This window comes from Myiozetetes cayanensis, unplaced genomic scaffold, assembly GCF_022539395.1.
Source record: "Myiozetetes cayanensis isolate MyiCay16 unplaced genomic scaffold, myiCay2020 scf23, whole genome shotgun sequence".
NCBI classification, from domain to species: Eukaryota; Metazoa; Chordata; class Aves; order Passeriformes; family Tyrannidae; genus Myiozetetes; species Myiozetetes cayanensis.
The window spans coordinates 4,446,451-4,461,995 of record NW_026087445.1 but is presented as its reverse complement, the minus strand read 5'-3'; the positions used below and the strand labels follow the sequence as shown (position 1 = coordinate 4,461,995).

The window sequence follows — 15,545 nt, the reverse complement described above, 5'->3', positions numbered from 1 at the left end:
TTGGCTGTTCCCTGTGTGCAGGTGGGATGAGCCACTGCCGTGCCCAGGGCTTGCTGGGAAAGAGCATTTCATCCATTCCTGTGATTCCTGGGAGAGCTGAGCTAAATGCTGCCAGGGTAGAAAGTCGATTATGAAAGCAGAGGGTTTGAAGCCTCTGTGTGGAGAGAGTGGCTTGGAAAGCCAGAGGAATGAGGGTAACCTTTGCTTTTTATAGCTCCTGGTATTTGTTTGCTCGTGGCAGCCACCAGCAATGCCCTCTGTGTTCGCTGTGCAGGGCTCCACCCTCCTGCAGTCACACTGTGCCCAAGTAAACAGCTTCTGTCTGGGGTCAGCTGGAGTGGAAACCTTCTCTGGGGAAGGGAAAACCCTCTCTTGTACTTCCCTGGCTCTGCCGGGTAGCAGAAGTCAACTGGAGAGAGGCTTTGCCCTCTCTCCATCCATGGAGATGTTGTGTGGGAGGGATAAATGGGGACATGGAGGAGAAGTGGAGGGAGTGCAGGTGGCTGACACCTGCCCTGGCTGGAACCCGAGCGAGGCACCTCAGAGATCCTGTGCCAGCTCCTGGTGGAGCTGGTGGAGCAGGTGGTGAGCAGGGAACTGTCTGTTTACCCGAAAATCTGGGAGGTGCTGCCTGGCCTGGTGTGGAGGGGAGGTCATTATCCACGTGGGTGCTCTGCTGTTGTTCAGGCACAGTGAGCACGGGTGTCCCAGAGTCCTGCAGGACCCGGGGCCGGTGCTCGGTGGAGCAGGGACTGGAAAGGGCCTGCTGGAGCATCTGCTGGGGCTGATGCAACGGGATGGCTTTGGGCCAGGGCTTTCTAGAATGAGCCGTGATTTCTGGTGCCCAGCTGGAAGTTGCTGTCAGGGCAACTGGCTTGGCAGAGGCTCGGCTTTTCTTGAACTCCCCGTCACTTTTTGGAAATGGGTGCTCGTGGGTTTCGTGTGCTGCTTCCAGCAGAAAGGAGGAAAAACAGGAAAGGAAGTCCAAAACCCTGCCTGCAGGTTTATACCTTGGATGACTTCCAGCACAGCCAGGTTTCAGTGTTTGTTTTTCCCTCTGCAGCTCTGGGAAGTGCCAGTGTAAGGTTGGTGTCACGGCCCTGAAGTGTGACCAGTGCAGTGACGGATATTACAGGTTTAACGAGACCACGTGTGAGCCCTGTCAGTGCAACAACCACTCCCAGACCTGCGACAGCTCAACAGGTGAGTGCAGGGGCTGCAGACTTCACCTGTCTCCTCTCTGGTTTTTACCATTTGCTTTCACACACCTCTGCTCTTATCCCCTTCATCTACATCTCTATGCCTCGAGTACTCCAAAATTTTTACCTTAAAACTGAAACGCAGGGCGAGGATGGAGCTGGTCCTCTTTGAAGGAAGGCAATAAAGGCTGTCTGTTTTACCCCAGGCTGCAATGCAGAGCCTAAATTCAGCAGTCTCTATCGAAAATCAGGGCTCTATTGTTCTCTACACTTACATAAACACAAAACATGGGCTTTTTAAGAGCTTTTGTTTAACTGCTGTTTACCTGGAAACATATACTGTACTGGCACTGACGTAAGGGGACTTTTTGCCACAGATAGCAGGATTAGAGCTGGAAAAATCTGGCAGCACCTAATTAATATTGCCCACTTTTTATAAATTGGCCTTGTTCATTTTCCTATATCGTTTCTTTGACTGCCTCTCACTCTGATGTTGATGAAGTGCAAATGTTGAGGCACCTGTGCTCAAACAGCTTATGGGAGGGCAGGGGGGAGCCTAATCACTTTCCTGTCTCCACTGGAAGGACAGATCCCAGAGGATATATGTTATGTGATTGCCTGTGCAACCCTCACTTCAGCCACAGGACTCACTCAGAAATCCAAATTCTCATCCAGACTTCCAGCTGAAACGCAGTTCTGTGATATCTATCCAGGAGCTTAGAAAGGGGTAATAATTCAAAGTAATGTTGCAGAGTTTTTGTGTAGCTGGCAGGGAGGCAGAGCCCATCAAATAAGGTGTTTCTGGGCAGTTTCTGCCCCAGGTGTTCCCTGCTGGGCTGTGTGTTTGCAGCAGAGGCACAGGCAGCTGCAGTGCTGGTGCCCCGATCCCGCTCGGCGTTAGCGGCGGGCACCGGATCTGTGCTCCCTGAGGATGAGTTACAGCATTTCCCTGAGGATGAATTACTGCATTCTCTCCTCTACTGAGCTCAATGTGCTTATGTCCTACCAGTACTGAAGGATACAAGACTGTCCCTAAAGCTGTGCACACGTCAGCTGTGTTGCTGATTTGGAGCTGGGTGTGTGGGATTTGTGAAGGAGGAGGATAATCTGCTCTTCCTTTTTTTCCCCTCAGTGTTCTCCCTGCTTTTGATTTATGAAACGAAACCTAAAGAAAACCCAGCACAGACCTTGTCCCTGGGATGGGGCCTGTTCAGGCAGCCTTTCTGCTGTGCTGCCCATCGCTGCCCGTGGCATTGCAATGAAAACCCCACATTTTGGTTAATGACCTTTTGCTGATTTGACAAAAATATTAATTTTTTTTTTTTTTTTTAAATTTCCTCCATCTGGGGATGGGGGGAACCCAACAAAACCAGAACAGAGAACAGTCAATTAAAGATTAGATTTGATGCTTAATAAGTAAGGAGAATACTCAGCTTGCTTTAGAGACTGCACTCTGTGTGACCTCCCCAGCTTTGCATCAACTCTGTGTAGTCTTTGTCAAATTTTCAAGGGTTTTTTTCCCATTAATGCTGTACTTTGGGCTCCCTCTGCCGGCTCTGCAGCTGGTTCCTGCTTGGCATTGCTCTGTCCAGGAGGAATATTTAAAATTACTGGGCATAAATAAATAAACTGGGCAGCGAGAGCTCCTCAGGCGACAGCACTTCCTCCGACACGACCCTTGCACCCCGTGGTGTGTCTGTGCAATGAGGTGGGTTGGTTCTTCCCAGCTGGGGTACTGTGAGGTCTGATCCTTCCTGAGGGCATTATTGGGATGAGAAGTGCTATTAATTATTAAGGCTTTCCACAGCGATACCTGATTGCAGGGCTGAGCAATGTGCTGACTCATGGAAACGCAGCCATTTTGCAGGGCTGGTGGGGATAAATGTGAGTGATTTCTGCCCAGGGGAAAGACACTGGTCCTGAAATGACCAAGACTGTACAGGCAGTGCAGGTGTGATTCCAGATTTATGCCCCCATTAATGCCTGTGGAGGACAGTCCAAGGCACCTGTGCTGTGACCGGGAAAATGAACTTCCCATGAGTTGTCCTGTCCCAGGAATCCATCCCACTGGAACAACTAATCAGGCTTTGCTGCTGGAGAAACCGAGCCCAGCAGATAATTTTCCCTTCTAACCCTGACATCTCTCCCACAAAAACCACTGGCTCGTGTCTGACAGGCTGCTGAGGGAAGAGCAAACAGTGGGTGGGAGCTGACGCTGAGCAAGTGTCCATAGTCATGGGGGTGCTGTCAGCGCCCTGCTGGGGGGTGAATCAGCCTCTTCCCGGGTTTGCTTCCTGCCCTTGGCAGGAGGATTGGCTGCAAGGACACTCCAGGCTGGCTTGGGGATGCTCAGCTGCAGAGTCATCGCTGTGGAAAGAGAGGAACAGGAGCCATGCAGCGTGTTGGGCTTGTGAGGGAGCCAAACTGTTCTGATATTAATAAGAAAATCTGCTGTGGGCTTTTTAACAGCCAGCATTAACCTAAATCAGGATTTTTTTCCTGTGGTTGGTGTTGATATGAGACTTTTCCTTTCCCCAGCAGCACTGCTGGATCAGCTCAGTGAATCAGTGCTCTCACATGAGGTGAACACACTGCTCTGTGCCACCCTGCTTTACAGAAGGGGGCTGTTGCCTTTGGGGAGTGTGGTACAGAGATTTAGTCACACAAGCTTCCCTCAGCTCCCTGCCACCTCACTGAGGAGCTGGCTGAATTACAGCATGTTCCTGGTGATGGATGGGCTTTGGATAGAAGCTGTACTTTCGTAACTAGGGAGATTTTTCTTCTCTGGTCACAGTGGTATCAAAATGCAATTTGGAGGCCATTAGGACACAGCCTCTGCTGAGACATGGAACGTCGACTTTCTGATTCAGGGGCTTCCCCAGGAAGGGGAGGTGGCTCACGTGAGCCCCCAGTTCTCCTCTGTTTCTCTGGGAAGGTCAGTGACTCGCTGCTGCCTTCTCCTGTGTTGGGGATGGAGAAGCTGGAGCCACCCTGGTGGGATGGAGCTGCCTGTCCCCAAAGCAGGACGGTGGCACATCCTTGCCCCTGACCACCAGCTCTGGGGTGTAGGAAGAGGCTGCACAAAAAAAAACCCTGAAGACATAAACCTGAGGGACCCCTTGTGGGCGTGGGAGACTTGAAGTTTCAAAATTCCATCTCACTGGTACAAAGGCAAACTGAAATTCCTTTCCTTGAGGAGAGTTTAACACTGTTAGCACCTGTTTACCTGCAGTGACCTTTCAGTGATGAGCTGTGGGGCCTCTCTTCTGGGGCCACCTGCTTTATCACATGTTCCCTGTTTGTGTGGAGCCAGGGGACGAGCATCAGAAGGTCATAAGAGGCCAGGATCGTGTTTTGGCCAGGGGGCATCCAAAACCACCTGTGAGCTCCGATAATTGAGAGCACTCCACGCAGGATTCTTGCTCCAAATGTTCTGCTCCAGTTCCTGCTGCTGAATTGTTGCTTGTGCTCCTCTCCCTTCCCCAGGCACCTGCCTGAACTGCCAGGAGAACACCGAGGGGGACCACTGTGAGCTCTGCAAGGAGGGTTTCTACCATAGTGCCCATCCTGCCCACACCTGCCAGCGCTGCCCCTGCTCCACCGTGGCATCCACCGGCACCTGCCGCATACGTGAGGCTTTTGTTTTGCTCTAATTTCTCACAATGAACGTTGCTCTCTTCTGTTAAATTGCCACTCAGAGTGCATCAGCCCACTGAGATGTTTTACAGCCTGTGAATCCCCTGTTTGTGGGCACCTTGTGGAAGTAGCTCCTGGTGTGATGTGTCCCTGGTGCTTGTGCTGCCTCTTGTGAGAGCAGAGGGAACATGGAATCATAAAGTCACAGTCTGGTTTAGGTTGGAAGGGATCTTAAAAGTCTAGGTCTAACTCCCAGTGTGTTGCTGGAGCCTGCTCTAAAGAACCTGCAGAATTTTGCAGAGAGAAACTGCTGAACCTGTGACAGCCAGGAGAGATGCCCAGCAGTGCTATGTAGCCATCCATACCTCTGGGCCTGCTTCTGAACATCTCATGGGACTCCAAGTAGAGATTCCCCAGTGTAACCAAGAGAAGTCATGGCTGTAGTAATCATATGTATAACTTTTTTTGATACTTCCTTAATCAGTTTTGCAGTCAAGCCACTTCTGGCTTCTCACAGGCCAAAAAGTTCTTGCAGATTACAAGCATCCCCAGTATAGTTCCAGCTGTTCTCTGAAATAGCCTGTTTGAGGAGTAATGATCTCTTTCCTTAGCAACGTCCTGAGAGTGCTCTGTGAGGCTGGTATCAGAAACCCCCAAGGCTGCTTTTTCCCCCTAGGAACAGAGGAAAAACTGCTGCAGTTCAAAAATTGTATTTCCAGCTCAAAAACCGGAGGCTGGTTAATACTTGGATGCCGCTCGTGCTGCCGCGGGAGAAATCCCCGTGTCTCTTGCGAGGGGCTGCGGCACATCCCTGCTCTCCTTTTTGTGCCCCTCAGAGCCTGGTGAGACCGTGCCGAGGTGTGACCAGTGTAGAACGGGCTACACGGGCCTCAACTGCAACCAGTGTGACCAGGGCTACTACAACTCGGACAGCATCTGCGTGAGGTGCTGGTGCAACGGGAACGTGGACCCGGCGCGCTCGCCCGGCGTGTGCCGGCCCGACAGCGGGGAGTGCATCGGCTGCCTCTACCACACCGCCGGCTTCCACTGCGAGCGCTGCGAGGAGGGATACACCCGCGACCCCGAGGGCAGCAACTGCACCAGGAAAGGTAAAACAGGCTCCTCGGGGCTGCCAAAAGCTCGCTGTGCAGCTTGGAGAGGGAAAGCGTCGATTGTTCACGTTGGTTTGGGTTTATCTGGCCTGTGGTGAAGGGGGGGAAATTGGATGTTTATGATGTGTTGGTGCCTACTGTCCTCGAAGTGTGGTCTGATTCCAGGCAAGTAGTTACTGAAAAAGCCACAAAAGAAAACCCTATTTGCAGTGTATTTAAATGTAGGTTTTCAGACTTGCATTGCTTGGTGTCCTAGTGCCCAGTGAACTGTCCTTACTGACTGTTCCGTTCCATGGCACTGGGTCCCTTGGAAGGCTGTTCCTAATGTTATCACACTTCATGCCCTGCAAACAAGAGCTGCTTGGCCCAACTTTAGGTATTCTGTGGTTTTTTTCTTTCTAAATGGGGAAGCCAAAGCTCAGAAAGGTGAAATCCAGACTTTTGGAGAGAGTCAGCACCAGAATTTGCTGGTAGCAGTTGTGGAGGTCTCATCAGCCTCCAATCCACATCCAAGACACTTTGTGTAGCACCTCAGATGCAAACTCTGGTGCTTAAAGGGGCTGCTGCACATCAGGAGAGCTTGGACTAAAATGAGAGAAAATGGTTCTGAAGTTGCTCCTTCGGTGTTTATTTGGAGGTTGGTCCTCACACTGGATCTTCAGCTCCATTCATGGAAACATTACTGGTGTGATGTATTAGATGAGAGAACCCAGAGTGCAAGGAAGTGTCTGGGCATACATTCATCCTTGTCACCAGCAGAGATTCAATTCACATCTTCCATCAGGAGCTAATGTGGTTTTTTACTCCCATGCTGCTCTCTGGACATGTAATCACAGAGTCCTTCCCTGCTCAGGGAGGTGATCAATACAGCAAAGTTGGAGGCTCATTAGCTGGAACTGTGCTGTCACGGGGCTGGAAACGGCACTTTTGCATCAGCTCATCCATTACCTCCCCCTGCACAGCTCTGGCTTTGTGCAAAGATCCACGTGACCTCGCTCCATTAAAATCCATATATGTGGCTTTGCTTGTGTACTTGCAGCTTTCACCATTCAGTTTTATTTTAATGGCATTGTTATAGGCAGTTCCTGATGTGGGGGAAGACTGTCACTTTTCACAGGGACTGGGACATGCTGTTTGAGCTTTCCTCTTTCCCTGACACTTGTTTTTCCCATTTCTTATTAAGCAATTAAAAATGTGTGCGGTTTCTTTCCAGTTTCTTACACACAAATTCCCTAAAAATTGACATGCTGAGGTACTGAACATTAACAAGTTTTAGGTTAAGATTTTTCTAAACCACCAGTGCATCGGAGTGGCCTAGTTCTGAGGGGCTTCTGGAGTGAAATCATCACCCCAGTTCTGTTTCAGTGGTGGCAGCTGAAATGAGACAGCAGGTTCTGCACAGCCTGGGCAAAGCTAAACCCAGCCCTGGGTACCCACAGAGCCTTAAACCTGACCAAGGTTCTGATGGTTTCAAGGCTGATGGAGAGAATATTCCAAGGACATGCAGGGTGACCAAAGTCTGTGTTTCCAGCCCCAGAGGGGATGGTGTTCCTGCTGCCATGGTGAGGCAGAGCAGGGACTCAGTGGTGCAGTGTGGCTCCGTGCCACCCGGGAGCCGGCGCGTGGGCTCCCGCCGGAGCTCGCTCCTTGCAGGAGGCAGCAGAAGCTTTGCCGAGCTGGCATCTCAATCAAGCAGCTGGATGTGATGCTCACGTCAAAGCTGCCAAAGCAGCCCATTGAGTGAACAGCTGCTGCTCTCAAGGAGCTGCTCTGGGACATCTGGAGAGCTGGCACGGCCCCGGGAGCGGAACAGGCAGCGCCGTGGCACGGCCCGGGAGCGACGCCGCGGCCGGAGCTCGGCACTGCCCGCCCTGTCACCGGGAGCTGCAGGAAATGTCTTCACCCAGGGCCTCTGTGCCAGCACTGAGCTGATGCTGACTCACAAATAAAGCCCAGAAAAGTGCTGTTTCCTTGCTGGTGAATCAGCCATTGTCTCTGTTTTTTTCCCTAATTATAGCTGCTGGTGGGGTTTGCCAAGGATTGAGTGTTGATGAAGGAATTTGGGGAAGGATGACTGAATTCCTCATGCCCTTTCCCCAAAGTCAAAGGTTTTCCAGGAACCTCTTGCTTATGTCATGTTGCTTCCTACTGCAGAATTCTGCCCATTATCCCATAGAGAAACACCTTCTGGCATTCAGCATCCTGAGTGTCCTTATCAGCCTAAGGCAGGACCTGCAGATAATAGAGGAGCTGCTGCAGGGAGGGGACTCTGAGCAGGAGGCTCCGTTAGGTGTGTGATGCCCATTCCAGAGGCATTTCTTCATTGCATGAACTGGGAACGTGACAGCCCAAAGTTAACTCGTGGGAGTTCCCCTGAGGACCCGTGGCAGGAGATGTGCTGAGTATTTCCAGCTCCTGTTGCCATTGGAGATGCAACTCAGTGCAAAATTAGTCCTTCGGAAGTGACTCTTCTCCTCAGTCATAATTAGTAGATGTTCAGGAGAGCTGGATCTGTACAGCACCATCAGCTATAATTGCTGCAGCTGTACGTGGGTTTAAAATGAAGTTGCTTTTCCGAGAGCAGGAAGAGAGTGGGAAAGAGGGTGAAGAGAGTCCTATGGAGCAATAGGTGTAGAAAACATTCTGGCTGATTGAGGCTTCAGCTTCTGGAGGGTTCCTGCTGCCTGGACTTGAGAGTCTAAAATAGATCAGGTTATTCATGTGAGGAAATGCTTTATTAGTTACTTTTGTGAGCTTAATACTCAGGATTTATGGTGTTCTCTAAGGCCTGTGGCTCAATTGGTTTGATGCAGGTGTAATGACTTTGAATCCCACTTATGAGATCTCCAGCGTTGACTTGTCACTGACTCCCAGATCTGAGAAGGGAGTTATCCCATGGCTGCTGGAAGCAAGGCAGGTTCTTGGATATTTAGTGCCAAGAAGAAGGCAGAGCTCGTGGCACACTCTGGTAGTGCCCATGTTCTCATCCTTCACGTGTGATCCTGTGGCAGCAGCTGAAACCAACTCGGGATCCCAGCTGGCCCCTGCTGTGTTTGAAAGCTTCGTATGAACATCCACAGTCTTTTTTTGTGTGTGATTTGGTCACCTTCTGCTTCTGGCTGTGCAGGCAGAGGGTTTCCGTGAGGTTTGTGTACAACTTCCTCACTCAAAAGCAGAACTGAGGTTATTTTGCTCTTTTATTACCTAAAGCAGTGCAAACACTGAAACGTGGTAAAGGCTGTGATGGCGGAATAGTTGTGGTTCATTTTTTCAGTTTTGATCTTCTTGTTTGTACAAGTAAGGCAGAAATAATATCATGAAAATAATCCTACATCTGGTGCACTGGTTGTGAGGGATTTAAGCTCCTGGAGTCGCTGTGTCCTCCCAGCCTGACTGTGCAGCCACACAGACACCGAGTGACACGTTGGGTCAGAGTCCAAATGTGCTGAGCTTGGTAAAGCCCCATTTTCATGGGCTGAGCAGGAGCTGGGCTGGGTGACTTGCTCTCATCACAGGCTCATGTATGGAACACTGAATCTTGACTACTTCACTTATCCCTCCAGCACCTGATTTTTCATAAGGATGCTGCAGTCCATGGGCGCTTAGCACACAGAATTAGTTCAATAAATCTTGAAACCGAATCCTGGCCAACCATTTTGTAAACTATTAAAAAAAAAAACCCAAACAAAACAGCTTTAACAGTGTAGACTTAATTGGCACAATAACTGTGATATAAATCTCTTGTCAAATCTCTTCCATTTGTGTTTGATTCCAGCTTAGCAGATTCTTATTGATCATTTCTTATTTGTTTTGTAGAAGCCACTCCCGGCCCAGAAACAAGGGAGTTCACAACTTCTGCTCCAAATACCACCAAGGCAACATCGTTTTCCACGGCAGTGCTGAACAGTACGTTGTCACCAACAACTCTACAGACGATATTTCCTGTCAGCTCCTCTGACAACAGCACCTCTGCCTTCGCAGACGTGTCGTGGACTCAGTTCAACATCATTATCTTGACAGTGATCATCATCGTCGTGGTCCTGCTGATGGGCTTTGTGGGTGCCGTCTACATGTACCGTGAGTATCAGAACCGAAAACTGAACGCCCCTTTTTGGACCATTGAGCTCAAGGAGGACAACATCAGCTTCAGCAGCTACCACGACAGCATTCCCAACGCCGACGTGTCGGGGCTGCTGGAAGACGACGGGAATGAAGTGGCACCGAACGGACAGCTAACGCTGACGACTCCCATGCATAATTATAAAGCTTAGGAGCGATCCAGCTATTCCAAAGTTGGCTTCAAAAAGCTACAGGGCTTGTGGAAGGGGTATCAGGGTCCGTGCCAAGGCTCCACGCAGAGGAATTTGCTCTTCAGATACTCTAATGCTGGGCGTGCTGTAGCTTGCAGGTGAACAGAAGGCAGTGTGGTACATCCGAATTCCAGGTAACGTGGGGAAATGCATTCAGTGTCCCGTTCTCCATAAAGATCCATAGAATTCACTGTTGTTAAACACTTGGTTGTGCTGATCTGAAACATTTTGTTATGAAGAGGTGGTGGGGTGGAGAGAGCAGAACTCCCCCCCCGAGGAATCAGAAGCTACTTGGTTTCCAGCCAACCCAACACTTGTGTCTGCATCCTTTAGTTTGAGAAGTAGCTCATGAATTAACAGTGGAACTTCAGGAAACAAACCTTTTGGAAGGGCATCATTTTAGTTCCTGATAGAAATTTGTTTGAAAGGAGGACAAAAAAAAAAGGGAAATAATTGTTCACTGTGCTACCAAAAGGCAAGTAGAGGAGTGAGTTGCACACTTGAAAAAAAGTCACCATTATTTGTTTCCACTAAGCGGGGAAACAGGAAAAAAATCATGAGAACATTTGAATTAGGGAAGAGACTAAGCTTTTCCCTTTCTGAGTATTTATACAGGGTGATGATGCTATTAAAACATAGCAATCCAGTTTTTTCTAGAAGGAGTTAATGAACTTGTATAGTTTCTGTGCAAGGGAAGACGACAAGACATCTCAGGGTTGCCGTGTAAAAATAAAAGCCAGGCTTAATACCCTACCCTGATAGAAATGGTGTGTTCTGTATATAAAATGTAATATATCTTCTTGGAATTGTATTTGTAATTATTTGTAAAAAAGACAACCAACCAACCAAAAAAAAAACCCCAACAACAAAACCATGAACCCCTTCCCCAACCTCCCCTACTCCCCAGGTCATGTTTTATCCTCTAGATTTTAATTGTACAGCGGTTAGTGGCGTTGTTAAAAAAAACAGAAACAAAAACAAAACACGAGGATTGTTTAAAATACTGTAAATGAGATGGCAATATTGTTGGAGCTGGGCCTCTGGCAAACAACGACTGCTTAAAGCTTTTCTTCTAGTGTCATTGAATAACTTTCTTTTTTAGAGAAAATGTGAGTGCTCCCTACTTGCATCTGTCAAATTTTGCCATTCCTTTAAATATAGAGTGAATACCAGTGTTGCCATGACTAGGGCCGAGTAGGTGTCCAAAAAGCGGATGTACCAATCTGTTGTTTGCTTTTAAATCTCTATCCAAAATGCAAATTCACTGTCACGAACACACTGAGAGCCTGGTCTCCATGGGTGAGGTTCTCTGAAGCAGCTGCTCGTCGGGTGAAGGGTTCCCTTTGCCATCTCCGATGGGGCAGATGTGCCAGAGGGCTGAGGGCAGCCTCCTGGCCTCTCGAGGGGCAAAAGCAAAGGTCCTCCTGGATTTGGGTGGAAACAGCTTTGAGATGAAGAGCTCACAGGGGCAGATCTGCACTTCAGGGCTCAACAGGTAAAAGTGCACCACGGGTGATTGCAGGAATTCAACGTAGAACAAGGTGGTGGTGGGGAATCAGCTGTCAAACAAACCTGCAGGGAACAGGTTTTAGAGAGTCCCCTGATTTCTGTGGGAGGCTGGTGGGCTGTTTGCAGAGGGAGAACAACAAACAGGCAGCACAGCACAGGGAGGTCACACCAGGGAGCTCCTCAAGTTGGTCCCTGCAGCCTGTGAGCCTCAGCATGGGGGTCCCACCCCTGGAAATCAACCCATTGCGTTGAAACAGGGCGTGCAACAAATATTTCACCTCGCTCCTGCCCAACCCCAGAGCTGCAGCTGTGTTGCTGTGCGTGTTCACCAGCAATTAATGGTGAGGGTCACTTGAAGTAGCTGCTAAGGGTCAGCAGGAGCTGACTGATGCATCCTCAGAGCCAGGAAAAAGTGGGTGTTTCTCTGGGTGAAAAATGGTAGGGAGAACGTGGTGGTTATTTGTTTGCTTGCTGGTGCTGCGTGGAGGCTTTTCTTATCTTTGGAGGCTTGGGAGGGGGGGAAATAGGTGCTTTAAACACATGCACAAAGATGCCATTTCTGCCTCAAAATTTGAATTGAAGATGAGGCACGGCAAGGCAGGAGAGAAGTAGTTGAGGTTGACCAAGGGAAATGGTGAGGGCCAGTGTGGAATTGCATACAGGCCCAATGGAAAAGCTGCTGTTGCCTGCTGTGGGCCTGGGTGAGGTCCCATAGTTTAGGTAATAAATCTAGTCTGATATCATTCATAATAGGGTTACTTTTAGTTATAAAACGGGGGAGGACTGGAGGAGAAAATCTGGATATTGCTAATCCTGGAGTTACTCACCGAACTCTTAAAGAGCAGAGTGGTGCTGAAATAGAAAATCTCCTAAAAATTATAATTATGTAGCAGTGGTAATCTAGTGATACACTTGCACTTGGTCACTTCATAGGGTGGGGTAAGGTAATTTTAGGAAGTGTTAGTTTTGGGGACTGATACTGGAGGGCAAAGTGAAGGACAGACTGTTCACTTTAATATTTCTAGAATGCTTTAGTAGATTTTTAATCTCTGCCACAAAACACCTCTTCCTCAAATTTTGGTATGACTGGGCTGCTTTGTAACAGGAACAGACTTGGATTTTTGTCTCACTGTGGAAATGAGGACCATCTGCTCAAGCAAAGCGTGGGCTCAGGTGCTGAGCCTTCCTAGTCCCTGCCTGCCACAGCACAGGAGGTGTTGGCACCTGGGCTGCTTCTGACCTCCAGAGTGCTCCAAACACTCTGTGTATGGGCAGATGAGGAGGTCAGGATGCAAGGGGGGTGCAGTACAGCTGTTGTCTGTGGGTTGCACATCTGGATGAAGGGATGTAGACGGCCTGGCAGATGTGATGGGAAGCTTGGTTGGGCAGGAGGGACCTGTCTGCCCAGGCTCAGATGGCAGAGGAAGGCACAGGATGTCCTTTAGCAGGGCACAGCGAGGATGTGGCACTGGCACAAGGCTTGTCAGATGGCAGAATGACTCAGCAGGGACCCACCAACCACCTCCTGCCACCCAGGCCTTGGCACACGAGAACAACGGTTAGAGGAGGAGATCGATGCCTCAGCAAGGAAGGAATAAACAGCTTTGTGTTTGGCTTTGGTGATGTGAGACCAGATCCTCTGTGCTCTCATCAACCATAGAGCTTCCCCTGGTACCACAGAGGGCAGGAAGAGGCTGAGCTAGTTCTGCCTCCAGCCAGCTCAAACACCTGTGCTGGGTAATGAAGGTCACCAGGACCATGACCTGTGTCATTGCTTGTCATGAGGCTTCCCAGGTGCTCAGGCCACGTTGGGGTAAGGGCAGGTAAACCAGAAATGGACTCTCAGGGCTGCTTTGAGGCCCAGCTCAGCAGCCAGCGAGGCAGGGGGAGGCATCTTGTAGGGCGGAGGTGGCAGTACAGGTACATGTGGCACTCCTGAGGGGCCACCAGACAGCACCTTCTGCAAGGGGGGCAGTGGTGAGGATGTCCCAGAGAACAGGATCATGGCATGGGACAGCAGCTGCAGAGCTCAGAGGTGGCACAACAGGGCAGGGGAGGCTGGATGGGTGTGGGAAACCACCTCAAGACACGATCCTTGGGGTCATGAGGGCTGGGCTGGTCCATTTGGGGTGAGCCCAGTCCCACAGTAAAGGCAAGAGGCCAGACTGGAGCAGGTAAAGGGCACAAAGGTGTGTGAGGCAGCCTGGGAGAGCATTTGGTGAGCACAGAGTGCAGCAGACATGCAAGGAGGGGTTGGGTTAATGAGAATAGATGATCTCGAGTCCCACCGTGGCTGGAAATAGCTGCGAGAAGCGCTGGCCCTGGGGAGCTGTCAGGAGATGTCAGCCCCTGGAATGGCAATTCCCTTGGACCAGGCTGAGCAGACTCAGCACACTGGAAGCATTTAGGAAGGAGGAGGGGATGTATTGAGCTTCCTTCAGGTATCCTGGGCCAGTTAACCACTGCTGTGCAGCATTGTTACCTTCAGTGTTACAGGCAATGTAAACGTGGCAGAAAGTTTGCACAGTCTCCTTTAAATAAAGGATATAAAAATACTTTTCTCTTTAAAGTGAAGTTTTAGAATGAGCTCCCACAGGACTCTGCTCTTTGTGTGTCAGAGGAATGGATTAAAATAAGAAAAATGTGGGCCTTAAAAATTGTACTTGCTCCCAACTGAAACCCATCAGTCTCACTACACGTCCAAACACGGCGTCTCCCAAGCATATGCTATGCTTACAAATGCATTTCTAAAAAGAAAAAAAAAAGTGTATGATTTGAATATATGTCAGAATTTATACAGAAGAATGTTATTTAAAATGAATAAAAATAAATGTATATAATTTGTATCTATGCCACTCGGATTTTTGCATCTGTGGTTTTGTTCATTGAAGTTCAGCAGGAGTCTTTCCACTGACAGAAAGGATTGAATCTGATCTCATCCTGGTAATGATATTTGTTCCAAGAGAATTATTCCTTCATTACAGCCCTGTATGTGAGATGAGAACCAAGGCACAAAAATGTTTTTTAACATCAGATATTCATAAGTACAGTTGACATCCTGTGTTGGAAAATCCAGCTAAAAAATGAATCCTCTGATCTCTTGTCTGTGCTATGAACCATCCCAGCCCTCAGCTGCTCATAGTGACATGTTTGGGATCTCCACAGTCAATGTCTGCTTTCCCACTGTTTTCTATATCATTCACATGGACACATTTTGTCAGGGATGTGAGTCATTAGCAACAAAACCCTCAGAGCAAAGCTAGAAATGGGATGAGGATGTTGGATCAGATTTTTCTTCGTGACCACAAATGTCTTTCAAAGGCCATTTCTGCTATAGATACTCAGAAATCCACATGTGCGGCATCAGTAGTTTTGAACACTTCAGGGAGTGTCTGTGGAAAACTTGTATTTCTGTCTCACTTGGCAGCGTTAAGAAATTGATTTATTTGCAAATACAACTGCTAAAGGCTCAGCTTTTCTGCTGCAAGCTGTGTCTGACTCTGCAGCCCTTATTAAGCAAAGAACTTGGAGAGGTAAGGCTTCATAAACTAAGGGAGCACTTGGTTTTAAGTGTTCATTCAAATGTTTAGCTGAGCCAGAGCTATATAAGTAAGGGCCACAGTGGTGAAATTCCAGGGAGTTTATTGGGACCTGATTTGCATTAGCAGAGCAGTTGGACTGTGTATGACTTAAGTTAGGAAGAATCTTGCTGTGAGCTTGGGAGGAGGAGGCAGAGCTGAGAGCTGAACCAGGTCCCCAGAGTGGGGAGTGAGAGCAGG

At 49.0% G+C, this 15,545-nt stretch overlaps 1 protein-coding gene across 1 annotated transcript in view; it reads left to right on the top strand.

Annotated features, from left to right (window-relative positions):
* MEGF9 (multiple EGF like domains 9) overlaps positions 1–14,627 on the top strand; it is a 50,212-nt gene extending 35,585 nt beyond the window's left edge. Inside the window, exons 3-6 of the mRNA XM_050320295.1 lie at positions 1,064–1,203; positions 4,686–4,829; positions 5,672–5,944; positions 9,764–14,627. Of these exons, the coding sequence (XP_050176252.1) occupies positions 1,064–1,203; positions 4,686–4,829; positions 5,672–5,944; positions 9,764–10,218 (1,012 nt within the window). The 3' untranslated portion in view covers positions 10,219–14,627. The remainder of the gene's footprint in view (positions 1–1,063; positions 1,204–4,685; positions 4,830–5,671; positions 5,945–9,763) is intronic.
* Positions 14,628–15,545: the final 918 nt, after the last annotated feature.